At 35.4% G+C, this 22240-nt stretch overlaps 3 protein-coding genes across 3 annotated transcripts; 2 read left to right on the forward strand and 1 right to left on the reverse strand.

Moving 5' to 3' along the window:
- The first annotated feature begins 2816 nt into the window (after positions 1-2816).
- Positions 2817-4991, forward strand: LOC132641121 (peroxidase 2-like). The gene is made up of 2 exons (XM_060358007.1): positions 2817-3583; positions 4005-4991. The coding sequence occupies exons 1-2, from the start codon at positions 2882-2884 to the stop codon at positions 4749-4751; spliced, it is 1449 nt and encodes a 482-aa protein (XP_060213990.1). The 5' UTR covers positions 2817-2881; the 3' UTR covers positions 4752-4991.
- Positions 4907-9521, reverse strand: LOC132641122 (protein POOR HOMOLOGOUS SYNAPSIS 1). Its single transcript, XM_060358008.1, has 8 exons — positions 9098-9521; positions 7167-7283; positions 6343-6408; positions 6127-6230; positions 5844-6040; positions 5707-5759; positions 5558-5585; positions 4907-5254 (listed from the first exon to the last, which is right to left on the reverse strand). The coding sequence occupies exons 1-8, from the start codon at positions 9308-9310 to the stop codon at positions 5196-5198; spliced, it is 837 nt and encodes a 278-aa protein (XP_060213991.1). The 5' UTR covers positions 9311-9521; the 3' UTR covers positions 4907-5195.
- Positions 9522-13727: 4206 nt separating this feature from the next.
- LOC132641124 (glutamate--glyoxylate aminotransferase 2-like) lies at positions 13728-21704 on the forward strand. Its single transcript, XM_060358009.1, has 14 exons — positions 13728-14020; positions 15400-15596; positions 16135-16200; positions 16281-16398; positions 17024-17105; positions 17195-17282; positions 17433-17591; positions 18021-18194; positions 18283-18414; positions 19210-19275; positions 19394-19458; positions 20259-20350; positions 20440-20596; positions 21471-21704. Exons 2-14 carry the CDS (start codon positions 15483-15485, stop codon positions 21598-21600), a joined length of 1443 nt encoding a protein of 480 aa, XP_060213992.1. The 5' UTR covers positions 13728-14020; positions 15400-15482; the 3' UTR covers positions 21601-21704.
- Positions 21705-22240: the final 536 nt, after the last annotated feature.

The following is a 22240-nucleotide window of genomic DNA, read 5'->3' on the forward strand; positions in this document are numbered from 1 at the left end:
TAAGAAGCTATAACCAGTAAAAATTCCATATACGAATGCTAGCTTTTTGAATTTTATTTTTTTATTTTATACTAATCATATTAGACGTATCTATAATAGATTTCACATGTTTAAATTAACAACATATTTCACGGCCAAGACGACATACCAATGATTCTTTATCATCAATATGAGCAAGAAAAATTCATAACATGTATGTAACTTTTTATATGAAAATTTGTCCCAGTTTAGAAAATTCTTGAATCGATAAACATTCAATCAAGTGATCATATATCATCAAATTTTACTGTGTTCCTTTCTCTATATTAAACGTGGGTGACCATGCATTGTGTCCAACTTTCATTTGATTTATTAATACTTTCAATATATACATATTTTCTTCTTATAATTCTTCATTCATTTTTATGAGACAACATTCAGTGTCATAGAGTCAAGTTGTTCAGAAATTGGTGACTAAGCAGATTTATTAAATATTTCTTTCAATAAAGTTACATGAAAATTTCCTTATAATTCTCAAGCATGACCTTGGATTTCTTCGAAATTGAAAAGCAAATGATGGAGTTATGAGATTTTTAGTTTATCGACCTATACTTTTATTGTTGAAAGTGAGCCTTCGTCCACAAGTTTATCAAGAGTGGTCAGATAAAGATAGCTCGGCTACATAGTAATAATAAGGTAAAAATCACAACTAAAATTGAAAACTCTCAAAGGAAATGACATCAAGTTCCTTGAATTGTGCATAGAACTTCAACTTCTTTCCATGGGGACATACAACACCCAACCCACATCAAGGAACAAGGCCGGCTAGAGGGGAAAGCCACTAAGGCAATTGCTTTAGGCCCCCCCAAATTGAAGGCCCCAAAAATTTATTATTATGTGTGATTTGTACATTATAAAATTATGAGTAAAAGGGGTTAGAGTTTATATTAGTTTTTGAAATGTGATAGAGGTTATTGAAATAAATAATTCAAAGCTTATACTTACTCCGTCAATATTTATGTGACATTCTTTCCTTTTTAGTCAGTTTTAAAAAGAATGATATTTTTTCATAGTTAATAAAAATCTAATTTTAAACTTTTCATATTACCTTAATGAGATGATTTATAGCCACAAAAGTTTTCATTGCTTGGTTTGGACCACAAGTTTCAAACATTATGCAATTAATATATAAAAATGAACAAATTGATGAAGACTTTAATAATTTCAAAAAGGCGAAGTCTCTTGTAGAGTTGATTATTTCTTATAAATAGTGGATTAAACCATTTTTTAACTTCAAGATAGACTTTAATTATTCTAAATGTATGAAATTATTTTTGACATCTATTTAGTGGGATAAAATTAAGGTTGTTAGATCATGAAAATTTATAAAAATATTATCTTAATCGTCAATATATGTTTCTTATACAATAGTTATTAAATTTTTAATGAATATAGTTATCTCTAACTGCGGAAACTAACATGTCATTAAGTGAATAATCAAGATGCATGCAATATGGTCTGTATGCCATCTATACAAAAAGATGAAGAAAGGATTTGAATAAACGTATGTAAAATTTCATTAGAAAAATTTAAGGCCTCTCGTAAAGATTTGGCTTTAGACCATCGATTCCGTTGAGCCGCCCTTGTGAAGGAACTGTGAATGTTGACCCAAAAAAGGATTTAGCTTTTCTACATCACCAATTTTAGATGAAAGAAGATCTACAATAACTGATAAAGTATCAAATTGTTGTACTGTATAAGTAACTACAGCCTTTTCTCCACATCCACACAAGAGATGGATGGTAATTTCATCTCCAACTATATAACTTATCTCTTCTCCTCCAACATTCCAAGCTTGGCCGCTATAAATTTGTCGCGAAACATTAGCAAATGTGTCGCTAGCAGGGGCGGATCTACTTGGGGGCCAGGGAGTTCACCCAAACACCCTCGGAGAAAAATTACAGTGTATATATAGAGTAAATTTTCTGTGTTTATGTGCATATATTAACTTTTGAACACCCTCGGCAAAAAATTACAGTGTATATTTAGCTTTTTTTTTTCCGAACACCCTGAATGAAAATCCTGAATCCGCTAGGCTGCAACGTGTAAACTGTATCGTAGAAGTATCCAATGGTACCGTTAACATATTTGCAAGAACGAGGTACTGTGACTAGGTAGTCTTGTTTCCCTCCCGAGTGACTAATTTGGCTTTATATGTGATCTGTTGACAAAGTAAAATGTCGCGATTTGGTCTTCACTGAGACCATTGTGCTGGTAAAGCAAAGAGTTGCAGCTCTTGATTTGATCCGAGCAAGGAAAAGGGTAAATTTGAGACAATTGAGTTGGGGCGCCAAACGCAAAGTTCCTTAACGATGCAAAGAATTGAGGAAAGAGTAAAACTAGAGGTACTAGTAATGCATACCGAGAAGCCATAGCTATTGCTTTGATGTCTTTTCTTGTGAGATTTTGAAGAATAAGAAGTTACATCTCCCTATATATATTACTCCTACAAAAGGAATGTGCGTGATTTTTCGAATGCAACGAGACCTTTTAGCTTGTTTTTATACAATTGTTTTGGCTGCACTATGCAGGCCAATTAATAAAACCTATATATAAACATCAAAATTAACGCAAACACAGACTAAAAGTTACATCACTTGTTCTCCTAGCAACTAGGAAAAAGAGAAAAGTAAGAAAACATGAAGTAGTTAGATAGGTTAGAAAGGCCCCCCTTATTTTGAGGGGTGAGATTATTAGTCCAACCAAAAATTAAATAACTACCTAAAGACTTTAACGTTTACAAGCTATTAACAATGATAGCCTCAAGTTCTTCCCTCTCAAAAGTCTACAGGCTTATAAATGCCAAATATTTTTCACCAATAACCATCAATGCTCTGGAAGGATGGCAGCGAAGGCGAGGATTTTCGCTGGTTTCTTTCTTATTTGCATTATCCTCCCTTCGCGGGCCTCAGCATTTGTAGATCATCTTCCTGAAGTTCAACTAGCAAACGAGTCTGATAAAAATGATGTGCCGATCCATGTTAATAATGTAGCTCATGTCAGCGAAAAGGGGAAAAAACTAAAAAAGGCCTTAAAGAAAAAGGCAAAGGAACAACATGATCTGTGGGAAAAAATTCTTGATAATGAGATCACTGAAGAAAGCCAACCTGAAGAACAGGCTGCACCTGTAACTCCAACGCCTGTGCCTGTCGATCCAACACCTACACCTACACCTGTGCCTGTTGATCCAACACCTACACCTAACCCTGTGACAGTTAATCAAACACCTACAAATGTGCCTGAAGGATATCCGGGAGCAACTCAAACGCCTGTGACAATAGGATATGGCGGCGTACCTCTAACACCTAATCCATCAGACCCACAAACAGCTGTGCCTGTACAGCCAGCTCCTCAGCAGGACCATCCAACACCAAAAGAAATTAAAGAGCATCGCAAACGTGCCGGATTGGAAGTGGGATTTTACGATGAAACTTGCCCAAATGCTGAGAAAATTATTAAGGCAGGCATGGTAAGAGCCTTTGCGAATGATTCCAGCATTGCTGCTCCAATTCCCCGCCTTCTGTTGCATGATTGCTTCGTCAATGTAAGTCTTCAGTCCTTACCTCAGTATGCAAATTCTACAATAATCTTTACAGGAAACTCTAACAAACATACATGGTTAACCTCAAATTTTCTTTACAAGCTTTATATCTTTTGGTGGTTGAGATCATTTGGGTCGGTTTCATTGTCGAGAGAAATGTGAAACTTGGGAGAAAAAATGTACTACTTGATACTATACTCCACACAATTAGCAACAGAATTTTCACAGAAAGTATTCTTGCAAGAATTATAGGAAAAGGCAGACTAACTCCACTACATCTGCAATTTTTTTCTTCTGTATTTACCAAACATTTACAACTTCCCTTTTACACCACTTTCTTTCTCAGGAAATAGGTTTTCCCATGCTTTCTTGACAACCAAAAGAAACCTCAAGTCTAATGAAAATCCACTTATGTAATGCACAGGGATGTGATGCGTCACTATTCTTAGACCAGACACCAAGTGGTGCAAGGGTAGAGAAGCTCGCTAACTCCAATGGTCCAACAGTTAGGGGATTTGATCTCATTGACGAGATCAAGGTCGAGCTTGAGGCCGAATGCCCTGGCATAGTCTCATGCGCTGATCTTTTGGCATATTTGTCAAGGGATGCCTTTGTTGTATCAGGTGTCCCTCACTACGACGTTCCTGGTGGACGTCGTGATGGAATGGAATCCCTTGAAGCAAATGTTCTCGGCAACCTCCCACTTCCTGATTTTACAGTGGATAAGATGATTGAACTGTTCAAAAAGAAAGGCCTGAATGAAGAGGATTTGGTGGTCCTAATTGGTGCCCACTCCATTGGAGTAGCCCATTGTTTCAGCTTCCTTTACAGATTGGATACTCCGCAGAAGGCTGCTTTGGTAGATCCAAGGCTCGCTGGAGTTATGAGATTCACATGTACAAACCCAATGAGTACTATAGCTTTTGATACCACCACACAGTACAAGATGGATTCCATTTACTACAAGCAGCTGGCGGGGAAGAGAGGATTACTTGAATCAGATGTGCTTTTGAGTGAAGATCCCAGAACAAAGGACTATATCCAGAAGTTTGGCGAAGATGAAATGGGCTGGTTCAATAAGTTAGGCAAGGCCATGAACAAGTTGGCTTCAATACAAGTGCTCACGGGAGACCACGGGCAGATCAGGAAACAATGCCGGGCTGTCAACTGAAAACTGGATATAAGTCTCTAACATGCATCAAAATTGAATTGGTTCTTCACTTCTTATGCCCATGCCCCCCCCCCCCTCCCCCCCCCCCCCCTCCCTAATTTACCAAGTTTTACTTTGAAGCTCATAGGACTAATATAACATACAGATGGTGCAGGAGAGGTGTAGGTTGCTCATCTGCAACAAATTAAACATTATGTACAAAGCAAATTTTTGTCTGAAATGAAATCACAATTTTGTACTTTTCCATTCTACTTGAGATAGCTAATCGAATTGCTTCAAACCGACAATGCAGGGAAAAAGCGTCCTGTACAAATTACAACTGCTTGCTTTGTTTTGATGTAGTTCATGAGCATATTGCGAAAGAAAATGAGAGGAACTCCCAAGTTTGAAGAAGTAAAAGGAAACCAAGCTATGATTTGTGTACATGTCAACCTCTTGGTGCAGCTACAGTACTGTATTATCTCCCAATTCACGGAAGATTTTATCAACTTTGACCAGCATATCTGTCAATATCAGGAATTCTTCGGATTAGTACTCTAAACCAGTGAAATCAGATCTGCATGTGTCTGCTTCATTAAACCGAGAGTTATTGTATTTACAACTTGTGTAGAAATTACTTAGGAACAATTTTTACCATGGTCTAAATAGTGGTCAACTTCAAGAATAGTGATTTGAAGGCTTTCCGATCCAGTAAAAGGAAATACTTAATAATTAAGTTAAAAAAAAAGAAAGGAAAAACTATCAAAGTGATGTGCATGCTCCACCATCAAATCCTGGAAATGGGGCATTAGTATTTAAAGACATACCTAGGAATGAAGAGTCTTCTAGATATTTCTGCAAGACAATCAAGCAGGTGGATCATGCAATGTAACACAGTTCACTCTAAGTATGAGCCAGCCAGCCATTTAAAATTTTCAGAAAGCAGAATGTTAGTTGATCGAAACAGAAATAATACCGCAATTTGGTCTTTAAGGTCAAACTCCTTCGTCATACTTGACTGTGCAGCAGCTGCGATCAATTAACAATTATTAATGGTGTTAGTTTTGATCAGAAAGTAGAGAACTTCATGACAAGTTAACTGATGTGAACCACCTTGATCAACTTCAGGGCAGCAGTTCCTCAAGAAGGACGTGAAACTGGGAGGAAAAGCTGAAAGAATATCCTCAGCTTCGCGACTTAGTTTAATTTCCTCTGTATGCGAATCTTGAGAAAATTCAGGTGCCAAGGTCAGTGGGATATGATGAGGAGTAGAGTCACCTGAAGCTACACATCCCCATCCTACGTTGTCCCTGAGAAAATCATACCTTCAGTAAATTATACTTTAATAACGTAATATGGTATGTTCAACACATCTTGAGATGGGAAGATGTGTCACCAGTGTGAAGCTCCATCCAAAGGAATAAACTCAGGTTGAGAAGATAATACTGAATCAAAGTCATCACATCGAAGAGCTTGAGGGCTTGCATTGTCCAACTTTTCCTAAGAATGTCATGAAAAGCATGGGAAGGGAGAAAGCGGTATATTTTTTACGAAACAAAACCCCCTGTCTGAAGAAAACTCAAGATAGAGCAACTCAGAGCGATTTAAGTACCTTTAAAACATTCATGAAATTTTCTATCTCGTAGATTGTCAAAAACCGCAGGACGAATTTCTGAATCTGCAAAAACAAAAGGGCAATTGAAGTCTACATTTATGGGGTTATCCGTAGAACCTTCACGCATAATTCCCCGTATAAGGATTAGGAGATAAGAAGCCTCGACCATCATCATATCCACTTTGAGCTGTCCAATATGACAAAGCCTCAATAGAATAATATCCTAAATTTGCAAGTTAAAGCACACATTACAACTAGGAAGCTTGAGTGAACATTTGGACGCCTATAACAGTTTCGTGAACTGAACTGCCCAGGATATACTGAACTGCCCAGGATATGTGCTTGACTACTTTCTGAAGAACTGTCTATTACCTTAAGTACGAAATGGTAGAGAGCTTGGATAAAATGCAATACTCAAGTTACAGAATCTAAATCTGAGATGGTTCAAATTCTAAAGTGAAGGATATCACCACTCCCATGTTATTGTATTGAAACTTCCAAGTTATGCACCTAAAGAGACCTGTTGAGGACAATTATCTTACTAGAATAACTAATAGACGTGGTAAACTAGCTAATTCAAGTTTATTCCATGTAATACTTCACAAATATTAGCCTTTCTCCTTTGCTTATTTTAACTTCATCCATTGCTCACTTCACTTCTTTCAGGTTTTACTTCTCTATAGCACTTTCATCTTAATGCTATTCTTAATCTCATTATTTCTCTACAGTATAATTTTCCTAGAAAGAAGATGTTTCAGCTGAAAAGAATAGGGGTTTAAAGACTTAAAACTCACTATGACTTCAAGAAGACTTATGCTCACCTGGCCAACAGAATCCCTATAGCTAACGAGGACAGCTCTACTTCCCCTTGCTGGAAAACCGGATACACATGAGACCTGAGGCCACGAGAACATCAACCGTGAAATGTAATGCTCTTCCTGCAAGAAGTAAATAATCAAACCAGAAATAAGTCAGAAGCATGGGACTTCTCTGTCAGCTTCTCAGGCAGAAAACTTGCTACTGTCACATTGTTTTAAGAGTTTAGGAACCACAGCAAGTGACATCCTTTGCTTGCAGAACTATGAGACGGCTATGAAAAAGCAGAACTGATGATGCACAAGACTAATGCTCATGCTCTCTGTGAAAAAGCTCTTCAAGCTGTGTAAGACCAGTTTATCTCACAAGGTGCAACAACTATGTCACATCTTATGCTACCAAACAGAGAACTAGTTACCAAGAAATCACTAGGCCACCATTGTGTAAGGAAAAACTGGCATTGCTTCCGGATTTCTCTGTGCCCGTGATATTTTCAGGATCAGCTATAAGACCCGTTTGGAATAATTTTCCACTCTATTTGAAAACCAGTGTTTGATCATGAAAATTTTAAATCCAACTTGAAGTTGTCTTTCAAATTTGGATAACAGCTTATAACATGTTTTCCAACTCACTTTTCACTTTTAAAGTTGTATTTAAGTATATTGAAGCCCCAACACTATTCCAAATATTCTTTGAAAAGGGTATCCCCACTCACAACTTCATCTTCAACTCCAAGCCCATAAATTCCAAATAAAGTGAAAAATATTTAGAATCTATGATAAATTTCCCTCCTGGGAAAAGACACCTTGTTGGTTTGCCGATAAGGACACGAAGAAATTGCTTTGATTAAAGCAATTGCGGTGATTATCTTGGCCACTTTTAAACAAATCCAGAACACAGCTTTTGCATTCAAAAAAATCAATACCAGTTCTCCAACACAGTTAAAGTGAGATCACTCAGGGTCAACAATTTCAAGCAAAAATTGACTCTGCAACACTAAGCTACATGAAGTTTTAAAAAAACAATCAACCATAAATATCACAACCATGGAAAATAACATTGGAACTAGAAAATTATGCATGTTTATTTTCGAATTAAACTAGATCCTTCGGAATTCATCAAATCATAAGATCTGAGAATCAACAAATTCAAACTAAAATTAGCTTCTGCTATATTAACTGAAAGCTTTCATTAATTTAAAAAAAAAAAAAATGCATCATAAATTCACAATCAGCAACAACTAACATTCAAATTCAGAAGTCATGCCTTTTCATTTCGATTTCAACATCATCAGCAAACACATTCTATCAATCCAAAAAAAGAAACACGAAAACAAAACTAAAGCAGCGAGAATGATACGAAATCATAAAATCAAGTATTTCCAAACTAAATCTAACTATGAAATCAAAGTCACATCAAATTGAAACAAAATTTCACTTCACAGAGTTCACAATCAATGGAAAATAAAATTCAAATTGTAATTTATACGTTTTCTAATCCAACTTCATCCTTGAGTAACTCAGTCGACAAATATATCAATCCAAAAGGAGAATTGTAAACTTAACTGTAAATCACAGCCACATCAAATTAAAACAAAAAATTACATCACAAATTCACAAACAGTAAAAAAAAATGACATTCAAATTGTAATATGTAGCGTTTTCTGATTCAAATTCATCAGTCAGCCGACAAATATATCAATGCAAAAAGGAGAATAGTAAGTGCTCGCAAGGATTCTGTCACAGACAGCGAGGACGAGGATGAAACAGCGACAATCAGATCAAATCATACAATCACTTATTAAACTTAACTGTGAAATTCAAAGGCACATCAAGTTGAAAACAAAAATTTAACATCAGAAATTCACAAACAGGGGAAAATAACATTAAAATTGTAATTTGTACGTTTATATGAATGGAAAAAGGAGAATTCTCACAAGGATTCGATGACGGAGAGAGAGGACGAGAATGAAACCGCCAAAGGTATTGGTGCTACGGAGTTTGAGAGAAAGGAGAGAGGAAGATGAGATCCATTTGCCGCCTTTACGGAGAGAGACCAGAGACGAGTACTGAGGAGGAAAAGCTGGACAGTGGATGAAACGAGCGTATTCAACTTCCCACTCCTCCTTTGTTACGCTCGTCATTGACATTGATGACGCTATTGGTGCTGGCCCGCCATTTTTTCAAAATTCTACTTTCCACTTCTTTGTTGCTTGCACCATATACCAAGGGTTTTATAAGCTTAGAATTTTAGATTGTGCTGAAAGCAACACTATTATGTTGCGTTGGATTTTCAGATGAAGAAGCTACCATCAAAATCCAATTCAAATAAGCTCGTAGTGGATTTTTTAAGTTCCGTTTTGGGTTAATTTGTTCGGATTTTCGGTTTCAACTTTTGAGACTTTAAGACAAGCTTATTAGTAACAAAATTCATGTGCCTAGTTATCACGTTACGTGTCTTAGTATAATATGAGACTGAATATTAACAAAGAGTTGTTACCACTGAATCAAAAGATATTAAATTAAATAGTTAAGTTCTACATTGTTCCTTATGTTTCATTGGAAGCTGTCTTATTCTTAAAGCAGGGAATTAAACTACTCCCTCCGTCTCAAAATATTTATGGTCCCTACTAAAAATATTTATCTCAAAATATTTATATAAAGTTAAGATTTTTTTTTTCTATTTTACCCTTGTATTAATTAGCAACATTAAAGAGGTTCTCATTATTGATGGAGTAAACATTTATTGAGGTATTAATTAGCAACATTAAAGAGGTTCTCATTATTGATGGAGTAAACATTTATTGAGGAGAGATTAAATGATGAAATATGTTAAGGGTAAAATAGTCAAATTACTACCCTTATAAATGCTTTCTTAATGGACGTGTAAATAAAAAGTGCGACAAATATTTTGAGACGGAGGGAGTGCAACTTTACAAACTCTATTATATTTAATTTGGTAGAAAATTTTATACTGAAATTAAAATTATAATGGGAAGGGCCATGGGGTACTAATCTATTGGACCTTTGGAGTAATTAGTATTGAGCACATATATTATAATAGGTAGTGCTAATATAAGGTATAAAAATTTCGAATTTTTGGATATCCATAACTCCGAAGTACTAAATCCGAAATCCCAAAATTTTAAAAATAAAATTTAAAGTCCAATCCATAATCAAAAAATCCAAACCATTCTATCCAAAAAATTCAGAATTCGGGTTGGCCCAAACTATGCCCACCCATATTATTTTAATATTCACCTCGTCTCAATCTATGTGACATAGTTGAAATTTCGAGAGTCAATCAAGTTTTTCTTTGACCGATTCGCCTTTAAAATATTTTAAGTTGGTAATTATTGTGATTTATAGTACTTTTTACGTAGTTTCTAAAAATATGAGTTTTATTTCAAAAATAAAATAAAATAAAGCTTCCATGTCCAAATTCACAATCAAAATTTAGAAATTTGAAACTCAAAATTCCAACTGTGCCACATAAATTGAGACAAAGAAAGTATTATTTTTATTCTAAAAAAAAAAAAGATAAAAGAAAGAAAGTACAGATGTGCAACCTTTTAAAGATTACTTTTCCCCTTTCAAATTATTTATTGCTTTGACAAAATTTAAAATGTAATTTAAGAAGAATTATAATTTAAAATATCTTTTATTTAATTTTTGAGTTTTAAATTTTAAAATATTAAATTAATTTAATTTAATTTTAAAAATTAGTTGAATGAACTTTCGAAAAAGAAAAAAACGACACTTATTTTAAAACGGAAGGAATAATGTTTAAAAGACCTTTTACCTTGACCAGTGATTTTTCAATGCATGTGTGCTTACAAGTTATTATACCCCATTCACTAAACTAAAGATTCTATATTTTGTATTCTTCTATAATTCAAGTTAACTAAAGGTGTATTCGGCATGGAATACATTTTTCAATAAGTGATTTATTTATTTAATTTTCTGGTGTTTGGTAAGTAAATATGAATATAGTCAAACATTATTATGGTGGAGGTAGATGGAGTGTTGAGGGTGAGAGGAAGACGAAGAATACATTTAGCGCGCATAAATGATGAAAATAGCCTATAGGGAACCAAATTCAACTAGAAATAGGATAAAAGAGATTGTTATGATAAATTCATTAAAAGAAAGAAGAATCTCTGCTGTATTATAAATTTTTAATAGTTCACTTCCTCAAAATTTTATGATGCGAATTAATGAAACTATTATAGCAAAACAACGCCATTGTAGGGTGCCAAAATAGTACTTCCCTCAGTCCCTCTAATCCCTTTTAAGTGATTTTTAAAGAGTTGACACACTCTTAAGAAAGTCAATTAATAATATTAATTAAGTGAGTTACTTTATTTAAAAAAAAAACATTTATCTATCCTTCAAAACTTGTTAAAACTTTGTTTAATCATTTATTAGATAAGTGTAATCCTTAACAAAAAAAAAAAAAAAAACATTGTTACCTCTTAGTTTCTTAAAAAACACTTATTTTAAACCAAATAAAAAAGTTTAAAAATTACTTAAAAGGGATCCGAAAGAGTATGTAAAAAATTACTCCGTACTTATTTTGAACCAAATAAAAAAGGTTAAAAATTACTTAAAAGGGACCGAAAGAGTATATTGCATTGGTGACTCTCCTACTATAGGGGCTGTTGAGAAGTTTCTAAGATCAAATTGGAATTTCAAAGTAAAACCTCAGAGTTTCTTTCACAGTGATGACTATTGTTATCAGATTCAGTACTATGGAAGAAAAACAGGAGCTACTACATTCAGGTCCACAATCCCTTGGAAGTAAGCTAGTAGTTATGAAGTCCTGGACCTCAAAATTCAATGTTTATGATGAAGTGCTTCAAATTGTGCCATTGTGGGTGCAACTGCCCAATCTAGCTCCCTCTTAATTGTTGGGGCATGAAGTCCTTAAGCAATATAGGGACTAGGGAGTACTCTTGGAACCTTTTTGTTTGCTGATCGGAGGCAGACCAACGTGGAAGGGTTGGAGCGCACGTGCACTCCCACCCTTCAGAAAAAATTATATATATATATATGTATATATCTTAAAAAATTAATATATATTTAATTGTGCACTCTAACAAACGAAAGTGTTTTTGGGGTATGTTGGTTGCAACTGCTGCTTCCCTTATATGGCACCCCTGATCGAACCCGAATGTTAGTTTTAATTTTTTTTTGAGCCTATTTTTAGGAAAACAATAAGCGTTAAATGAGCGCTCAGATTCAAACCTGCGCTGTCACCACATGTTGCACAGCCTTAGCCACTGAGCTATCTCTTTCCTTTGCTTCACTGTGATTAAATTTTATTTATTACACAAATTTGACCTATACACTTGTATTTTCGTCCCTTTTACGCTATTAGTAATCGGTCCGACATAGTATTATCCCTCAGTTGTCATTAAAATCTTTGTTGGCGTTTATGTTAAGATAATAGTGCCCCCGCCATCTTAAAATCCTGAGTCCGCCTCTGTTGCTGCTGATGACTGTACAACAAACATGGCCAGGATTTTTTTTGCAAGGATTTTAGTGAAAATGGATGTAACAAGACAAGTCCAAAAGAGTTATTAAGCTACAAATACTTTTATGTGTTCAACTAACTAAAGTTTTTTTTTTTTTTTTACTGTAAATATACATTAAGTTACTACAGGAAAAAGGGAAAGAAACTTCAACAGTGCAAGATGAAGTTTTTTGCACGGATTACCTTTAAACGCACTAGTCTTTAATTTTTGTCCCTCATATACGTGATCTTTCATTTTTATCTTTGTTGCTGCATTTAATAAATATATCCAAACCTGCTTCGCTCGGCATAAGTCATGTAGTATTTATCTTTGAAAACTGAACTTTTGCTTTGCCCGGCACATGTTCGGTAGCAATTAAGTTTATGCGCATAAGTTGTGTGTTAACTTTCAGATTATGTTGAGTGTTGAAAGTTTTGCCGTGTTCAGCATAACTTAGAATATTACGATACATATGCCGAGCGAAATGTAAACTTTGCAGACTAAAATCTAAACTTTTGCCTCGCCAAAAGTGCTGAAGGACAAAAATTAAGGTCCACAAATTTGAAGTGCCAAAAAATTAAATACCACCCCGAAATAGGGATATTTGGGCGAATGATCCGTTCACAATTCAGTAAACACTGATATGGGCTTGTAAGATAATTGCATTTAGAAGTCTTTTAGGTTCTGAACATTGCGGAAGTTGAGGCCCCATCCCAATAGCTAACCTCTTACAAACCAAAATTAACACCTTGGGTTGGGCCTAATAAAATCCAACAAAGTTGAAGTTCAATTAAATGCAAGCACTTGTAACAGTGCCAGTCGCTGTAATGGTTACCACATGCAGTCCACATTCGACCTATTATTTAATTTCCTTTTGTCTTTATATACACGCACCCTAAATTTCAATTCAATTTTTTTATTTCAATATAATTTTTTAATCATGACTGTGAGGTTTTTGGCCTTTTTTCTTTATAGTTGAAAAAACTTTGTTGTCGTTGGCAAAATGAGGGCGATATGTATATATCAAGAACCAAAACCACAACTCTAAAGTTTGAAGCAGCACCACGACTTGCTTTATCTCCAAACTTGTGATTCAATAAGTTGCGAAAAATCTAATGTTCAGATTAATCCAATCTACCAATTGTTCAGTGGCTGTGGTTTCACCTTGGAATTTATGTCTTGACACCTGGCCACATAGACACAAATAATAATATATAATTATCCCCCATTTGCCTCACACATAAAAAAAGGAATTGCACTTCTTATTTTCACGCCACCAGACTGAGTTCTGAGTTCTGAGTTCTGAGTTCTGAACAAGGGCTCACACAACACTTGGCTCTAACTGTAAGTGATCCCCCTTTTCTAGTGCTTATTAAAGTTGTTTTTTTCATTTATTTAAAATATTACCCATTTCATGAAACTTAATTAAAAAGAGTCAACTTGGATTCTATAAGGGAGAGTCCAATACTTTTAAACTTGGTAACAAATTTTATGCTTTATTTGATAAATGGGTATCTGAAGATTTTGTTTATGTTTGTGATTCTGCATATTCTTTGTGTGTTATAATGATTTTTAATTGGATCGAAAAATAATGCTTACGTACAAATATTTTATGTTTCTTCTGCTATGTATGATGGAGTTTTTTTGTCATCTTTCTTGATTTCCTACTGTTACGAATATGTGATTGACATCTCAGTCGTTCATATCCTATACTTATGCATAATGCAGCTTTTGTTTAGGTGGTTTTCTTGGCTAGCATTTGTTTACTTCAACAATTTGTTAAATTCTATCTTTTTTAAATAACGGCGGTGTTGAGGCCAGTTTGCACGCACCTTGACTATTCCACCGGATACCTGCTACCTCCCACTAGCAGGCACAGCCATAATTTGAAATTTATGGGTTGAGGACTTTAGCCTTTTTAAGTTGTTGGGTTCTAAATTAATAACTTGTACATATATTCAATGGAAATTTTAAGCCAAATACATGGTTTGGACCAAACTACTAGGTTCAGGAGGGGCGGAGCCAAGTAGGTGGAAGGGGTTCATCCAAATCCCCTTTGGCAAAAAATTACACTATATATACAAAGTTAAAATTATTTTTTATGTATATATAGTAGATGTTGAATCAACCTGGCTTTTTCGTCTGTTTACTTTTTTATATTTTGAACCCGCTTATTGAAAATCCCACCACTGGATTCGGGCGAACCCGTGCCCACTAGCATATATACCGGGTAACTGCCCGCAGAGGCTTTTGCAACTACTTTATTAACTACTAGGTCACACACTTGGCTGCGAGTTTGTTAAATTCTACAATCGGTCTTTGTTATGATTACTGTCAATGCAGATTTTGATTTGGGTGTATGTGGTCACGTACATTGTTGATTTTCTAGTTCCCAGCTCATACTATTTACAGTTTTTTTTTTTTTTTCAATTTCTAATGTTGCTAAAATCACAAGCATGACCTTACTGATAGATTGTCCAAATCACGTTATATGCAATTGGATTGCCACTTTTCTTGTGCATAATATGTTTGATTGCGTTTGGGGGTTTTATATAGGGAAGTTGTGGTTTTATAATCAATGAACTGAGCGTTCTGGTCGGCACAGTAGCAAGTGATATGCTTAATCTTCTTATATTTTCTGTTTTTTTTTTCCGCCATTACATTTTGTTGCTTTGCAGTCATTGTTCCTTCTTAGTGCTTATAGTTTCTTCATATAATTGTAGATTTTGAGCCAAGCAGCTAGACTGCGAGTACGGGCATCACTTTGCTTGGAACTTGAACTAAGGGAACACTCTAATTTCTTATAATGTCGAAGCCATTAGACTATGATAATCTGAATGAAAATGTCAAGAAGACCCAATATGCTGTCAGAGGGGAGCTGTACCTTCGAGCTTCTGAGCTTCAGAAGGAAGGAAAAAAGGTATAAGTTGTCAAATACTCCGTAGTTCTTGTTTTTTCCTGTTAGAGATTTTGCCTGTTGACATTTTATAGCTTGTCATGTACTGATAGGGACTAGATACTTTTAAAATAGATATTATTGTCCATTTACCCTCGTTGAGTCACTCATAGTTCAATATTCCAGCATGCACTAGGAATGTTGTCTATCAGACCTTTATAATCATGAAATTATAGGCAAAATTTACGCAATTTGCAAGATTTGAAGCATTGAAGGAGTCATCCGTAAAGAGCCTAGATTGTTACCAAAACCTGTTTGAATCTCATGAACATGCATAAGAATTTACAATTCCTCATCTAAATAATCATGAGAAAGTACATGCTCTTCTGATGTGATGCCACAATTGAACAATTTATACAATAATAGTGATTAATCTATTCCAGAGTTCTATGACCAGGAAGAATTTTGTAAATCCTAATGTTCTGTGGAATCGTTTGAATGAAGACCATGTAATTCATTCCAAGCTCGTTTATACTATCTCATTATTCTTCTTATTCTGCAGATCATCTTCACAAATGTTGGTAACCCCCATGCCCTTGGACAGAAGCCACTGACATTTCCACGCCAGGTTTGTTGCAGTTGCTGAATGCCTGTTTTTAAGATGCTTGAGGTTTGGTACATGTAAAAACATTGGACTATATATTTCAGGTCATTGCTCTGTGTCAAGCTCCATTTTTACTGGATGATCCAAATGTGGGACTCATATTCCCCGCTGATGCAATTGCAAGGGCTAAACAGTTGCTTGCAATGACTTCTGGAGGTCTAGGTACCCTTTCGCAGATAACCTTTAATTGTTACATATGCACCTCCTTGTGCTGTGTCCCTCTTTCTCCTGCCAAACAAAAACACAAACAAGAAATTGTTTTTGCTTTCATGTCATAATTATTCTTTTCTTCGTTTTTTTTTTTTTTTTTTTTTTTTTATGTTTTAATGATTTTCATATTCTTGCTTCACCGTTTACTCATTTTTCCTGATTATAGTTTCTTTGTTATGTTCGTGACATCCTGATCTATAGTCTTCTTGATAAGAAGTCTTGGTGTTATTTCATGTGAAAGTCTTTAGTCACTGTAATTTCTTATATCCTAAAGGGCTACTAACTTTTTATCCCTTCGGATGGGGTGGGAGGTGATAGTTGGTAGATTGTAACTTGAGAACTGGTGAAATTAGGGCTTATGCATTTAATCCTTTCTCAGTGTCTAAAGCTAAATTAGACCACAGACACTTGACCGTCTAGCTGAAGTCCCGTCTTTTGGGCTCTATCCATCACTAACTACTGGTCTGTGTTCTTTTTATGACACTCGATTCCGAGCAACACATATTATTTTGGCCTAGTTTCGCGACAGTGTATTTTAGAGAGGGAATGATGCATTCTATATTTACCGGTCAAGCAGGTGCTTATAGTGATTCCCGTGGAATTCCTGGTGTAAGGAAGCTAGTTGCAGAATTCATTGAGAGACGTGATGGATATCCAAGGTTAGATTGCTCTTTCCATTTTACTTGGTCTGGTTTGATGTCCTCAAAATTTGATTCTTGAACTGACATCTAGTTATTTTGTTTGACAGTGATCCAGAGCTCATATTTCTCACAGATGGTGCTAGCAAAGGAGTGATGCAGATCTTGAACAGTGTCATTCGTGGCCCAAGTGATGGGGTAACTGATAATTTGATATGAATAGCACAGATTTTCCTCTTCATATTTTCTTCCTTGTTTTTAACTTAGACAATTCCTTCTTTTAGCACCTCCAGGTTTTATCTTTTACAGGTATTATCATATTCTTAATGAGTGCATATTTGTTGCTAGATATTGGTCCCTGTTCCCCAGTATCCACTATACTCTGCTTCAATACAATTATTAGGGGGTTCTCTTGTTCCTTACTACCTTGAAGAGACTGCAAACTGGGGTCTTGATATCAATGACCTTCGCCAATCAGTTGAACAGGCACGATACAAGGGAATAACTGTGAGTATGCTGAACTTCTGCTTTCCATTTACATTCAGAAAAATATTATGTGAATGTGAATTCTGAGTATGGTTCACTAAAGTCAGTTTTATTAGCAACTTTAGGGTTGGTGAACGTTAAGCCTTCTTTGTCTGTACACCTAAGTCACCCTCCCCATCCCCCTTGTGACTCCCAAAGAAGGAAAAGAACGGAAAATAAGAGAGACAGCACACATGTAGGACTGAATACTACAAACGTTTTCAGAAACTGGCAAAACTTAAAAAGCTATTCAATGGGCACTGGTCCCTTTACCCAAGAAACATTTGGATGGCTCGAATAATAGCTGAATTACTTTTCCACTTTTAATGTCCTAAAGCATTCTGTCCTCTGCGTTTAATTAGGCATGTCTAACATTAATCTGTACATATTTTATTTCTTTGTTTCTGCTAGGTACGAGCTATGGTGATTATAAACCCTGGGAATCCCACTGGACAATGTCTTAGTGTAGCAAATATTAAGCAAATAATTCAATACTGTCACCAAGAAAATTTACTATTACTTGGAGACGAAGTGTATCAGCAAAACATTTACCAAGATGAGCGCCCCTTCATAAGTGCAAGAAAGGTATATGTGCAAATTTTCTGACTGCAGAATTTATTAGCAGTATCTTAGATCCTACATACTCATTTCATGTTATTCACGAAATATGAAGGTTTTATTGGATATGGGCCCACCCATAAGCAAGGAGCTTCAGCTTGTTTCGTTTCACACTGTCTCCAAAGGATATTGGGGCGAATGTGGACAGCGTGGAGGATACTTTGAGATGACCAACATTCATCCAAGGGTTTGTCTTTCGCTTCCAATTCAAACTGTAGCGATCGGAATACACTTGATATTTCTTTCTTTTAGAAAGTTCTTATTCCTCAGTGCCACGTTGTATATCATGGTTTACATTGATAAAACTCTTGTGGTGATGGTGAAACATGTAGTGATCTCGTGGATTAGCTAAGAAAACTGTCTAAAAGAGAACATAAAGGAACTGTTGGCATTCTCAAAATAAAAATAAAAATAAATAAATAAATAAAAAGGGAACAGAAAGGAAACAGATGATCCATATGTGAGATAGCAACTAGTTGGAATTAAGACTTAGTTGTTGTTGTTGTTGTTGTCACACTTATGGTTCAGTGTTTGGCAGGAGCTTTTCAACTCTAGTTAAAAACTTGTATGCCAGTGTAAAGATAAGTGTCATTAGAATATCCCTAGCCCTAGATAACCCCAATGCCTTGAAACAACAGAGATTACTAGTGTTGGAACCAGAAAGGCCTGAATAAGGGAGAGTAGATAGAGATGATTCATATAGCCATAACTAGTTTATGATTGAGACGTGGTTTGTCAATTGATTAGAATAATTTGAAAGAGATTAGGGGATCTTGTAAGTGGACCATTTAGTACTATTCACAATAGTTTAGTTTTCTAAGAAAAGGAAACTATTCAAAATGTTTATCTTGTGAAACTTATGGTCATATTTTATTCTGACAATGTAAGTTTTTTTTGGATTTGGACTTTACACAGTTTTTCTGGTATTGGACTCTTATGTACCTAAGACAGAACCTTTCCTTTTTCACATTTGATATTGCAGGCTGTTGAAGAAATATACAAGGTTGCTTCAATATCACTCAGTCCAAATGTACCTGGACAGATATTTGTAAGTCAATTTTTACTTGTCTCCTCCGGATAATAATATTGTGCTTTACATTGAGCAACATCATTTTTCAATACCAATCCACTTTGTTAGTAATGTCCTGTTCTTTTGTATCTTACAGATGGGGCTCATGGTGAACCCACCTAAACCTGGAGATATCTCATATGACCAATTTGTTAAAGAGAGGTATGACTGCTGCCATCAGCCCATGAAATTCTTCACCATCTTCTAATAATTGAAAAATTGGTGCAACAAAAAAAGAACTTTTTTCTCTTCGATGGGATCTTTGATATGAACTTTGAAACTATGTGCCCCCTGAGTATCTTCTATATTTGAACTAGTGAGTTCTACGAAATCTGGAAGTACGTCACAGGTTTGACTCTGCACAGGTAAAAGCCTTGTATTTAAGTAGAGAAGGGTAGAAGGGTGGGTCCATTATCTTTCGAGTTTCAAACCTTGTGCTACAGGCCCTTGGGAATTTCTCGGCAATAAAATTATAAAAAAAAAAAAAAAGTACAAAGAAGAGGAAGCTTAAAGCCATAAATACATCTATGACTTTGTCACCCATTTAAGCAGAACCATTGGAATTGCTGTGGTCGTTCAAATTTTATTAAAAGAATGCACTTCTCTCCAACATAACTCCCAGAATAACCTAAGTGGGGGTCTTGATCATTGCGCGGCTCTCATGTTTTCTCCTAATGTTCTGGTCACGTACAGTGAATACAAGTAGCTGGGGGGGGGGGGGGGGGGTTAAAGTCACACGCATCCTAAATCATAATTCAATTTTTTCCTTTTTTCTTCTCTTTTTGAAAAAAAAAAATTGGAATTATACCAATATATGTCTACACTCTACTGTGATCAAGGATTTGAATCACTTATAAATTTCTTAACTTCTTTTTCTCTTTTTTTAAAAAAAATAATTTCTGTTATCTTTCGACACACACTCTCAATCTTTAATGATGAATATTAGTTTATTCTGATTGCAGTAAGGGTATCCTCGAGTCATTAAGGAAGAGGGCACGCATGATGACTGATGGTTTCAACAGCTGCAGAAATGTTGTTTGTAATTTCACAGAAGGCAAGTCAACAGCTCACTATAATCATCAGTGAGTTATTCAGTGAAATGCCAAATGAGTTCCCTTTAACTATGTGAGGAAATGATTTCAGGTGCAATGTATTCCTTTCCGCAAATACGATTGCCTCCTAGAGCAATTGAGGCTGCAAAGAAGCTTGGGAAAGTTCCCGACGTTTTCTACTGTCTGAGGCTGTTGGAAGCTACTGGCATCTCGACTGTCCCTGGTTCGGGTTTTGGTCAAAAGGAAGGGTGAGTTTATTACTCCTTCTGTTTCTTAGTAAGTGGTGTTTTTAGTTGTTCATTTTGGTTCAAAATAAGTGGTGTTTCGCAAAATCAAGAAGGCTTTAATTTTTTTCTTTCAGTTTTACCCTTAATTTATAAATGGAGTTTTGCATAACCAATAAACTGTTAAAGTGCTACTTCTTTTTCAAGGCATTTGATTAAGGTAAGTTAGTAAAAATAGTTTTGACTTTCTAGGAGTGAGTAGTTTTCTTAAGGGGTGTGCCCAAGCTAAAAACACCATTTATTATAAACCGGAGGGAGTACTGTCATATTGCTGCTCCTTTCACAAATCTTTTCAATGCCAAAATACCCTTAATATGCATTTCCATTGTTATTAAAAGCCATCGCTTCGTCACTTAAAGTGATGAAGCGATGCCAAGTGAAGGATCATCGCTTCATATGCTCTTAAGATAAATATGTTTGACGTGTAAATTGATCCCAAGAGGAATGGCCGATTTTTTGAATCTCAACTAAAGTCAGATTAATATCGATATTATTGCATAGCCGACATAGAAATTTGTTATTTTAATAAAGAAGTCTGATTATTATAGTATTAAATTCGTATATACACAGTATTTTTAATTTTCCGAAACTGTGTGCTTCACTTTATAGAAGCATATACATTTTGCTTTTAGAAACACCGTTGATTTCATACCTCAATATTCTCAAAAACTCCGTCTCCCCTTCCCTCGGGTTACTTTCCTTTAATCCATTGTGAGGCCTCAGTTGTTTTTGGTTTTGAGGAGGAGGGGGGTATGCGTGGGAATTAAGATGTTACTACTATTTTGAAACGCGTTAAGATAGCTTATTGTGGGATTCATTGAGTTTGTCAACAATGTAGGGTGTTCCACCTAAGGACAACCATCTTGCCAGCCGAAGAGGACATGCCTGCAATTATGGAAAGTTTCAAAAAGTTCAACGATGAATTCATGGAGCAATATGAAGACCACAGAGGCTATTCCAGGATGTAATGAAAGATGGTTGGAGTATTTATTGTATATGTTTTCTTTTACAACTACTGCAATTCTCATAAACTCTTTTCTCAAACAAATTATTGTACACTACTTGACCGTGACCTCTTCTGTTCCCCCCTTCTTTTTAGCCTTCATTTATGTTATATATTGACTTACTAGATTTACTACGTGGGTGTATAGATTTGCCTCATAAGTATTCCTTTTCCCTTCTGCATTTAATTTTATTTTTAATTAGTAAATCAGGCCATGTTATATTAAAACTGAAACACAAGAGAGGGGTGGGTGGGGATATTGCAACCCTTTTAAAATTATGTAAGTCGACTGCTAAGTTAGATAGTCGACTTCCCTGCAAGTCTTATAAACTTCGTTAGTAGACACATAAAGATAAGTAATGTAATGCAGAAATAAATGAACACCAAGATTTTTATACTGGTTCGGATCACTGGTGTGGTGCCTAATTCAGTCCCCTTGGGTTACAAGGTTTTCCTTAGAGCCGTATGGTAAGTTGATTACAGAGATGGTTGAACTTGAATCGTGATTCCAATTTGGACAATTTCCAATTGTCCTCTAGTGACAGCCTCGACCTGTACAACTATCTATCCTCTCTTTTCTTTTTCTAACACTACAAGACTTTAAC

The sequence above is a fragment of the Lycium barbarum genome, chromosome 5 (assembly GCF_019175385.1).
Source record: "Lycium barbarum isolate Lr01 chromosome 5, ASM1917538v2, whole genome shotgun sequence".
NCBI lineage: Eukaryota > Viridiplantae > Streptophyta > Magnoliopsida > Solanales > Solanaceae > Lycium > Lycium barbarum.

Coding starts and splice junctions, on each gene's coding strand:
- LOC132641121 (XM_060358007.1), top strand. CDS start 2,882: ATGGCAGCGAAGGCGAGGATTTTCGCTGGTTTCTTTCTTATTTGCATT. Junction 3,584..4,004: donor TGCATGATTGCTTCGTCAAT/GTAAGTCTTCAG, acceptor TGTAATGCACAG/GGATGTGATGCGTCACTATT.
- LOC132641122 (XM_060358008.1), bottom strand. CDS start 9,310: ATGTCAATGACGAGCGTAACAAAGGAGGAGTGGGAAGTTGAATACGCT. Junction 6,409..7,166: donor ATAGGGATTCTGTTGGCCAG/GTGAGCATAAGT, acceptor TTGTTTTTGCAG/ATTCAGAAATTCGTCCTGCG. Junction 6,231..6,342: donor ATTTCATGAATGTTTTAAAG/GTACTTAAATCG, acceptor TGACATTCTTAG/GAAAAGTTGGACAATGCAAG.
- LOC132641124 (XM_060358009.1), top strand. CDS start 15,483: ATGTCGAAGCCATTAGACTATGATAATCTGAATGAAAATGTCAAGAAG. Junction 15,597..16,134: donor TTCAGAAGGAAGGAAAAAAG/GTATAAGTTGTC, acceptor CTTATTCTGCAG/ATCATCTTCACAAATGTTGG. Junction 17,106..17,194: donor AGACGTGATGGATATCCAAG/GTTAGATTGCTC, acceptor TTTGTTTGACAG/TGATCCAGAGCTCATATTTC.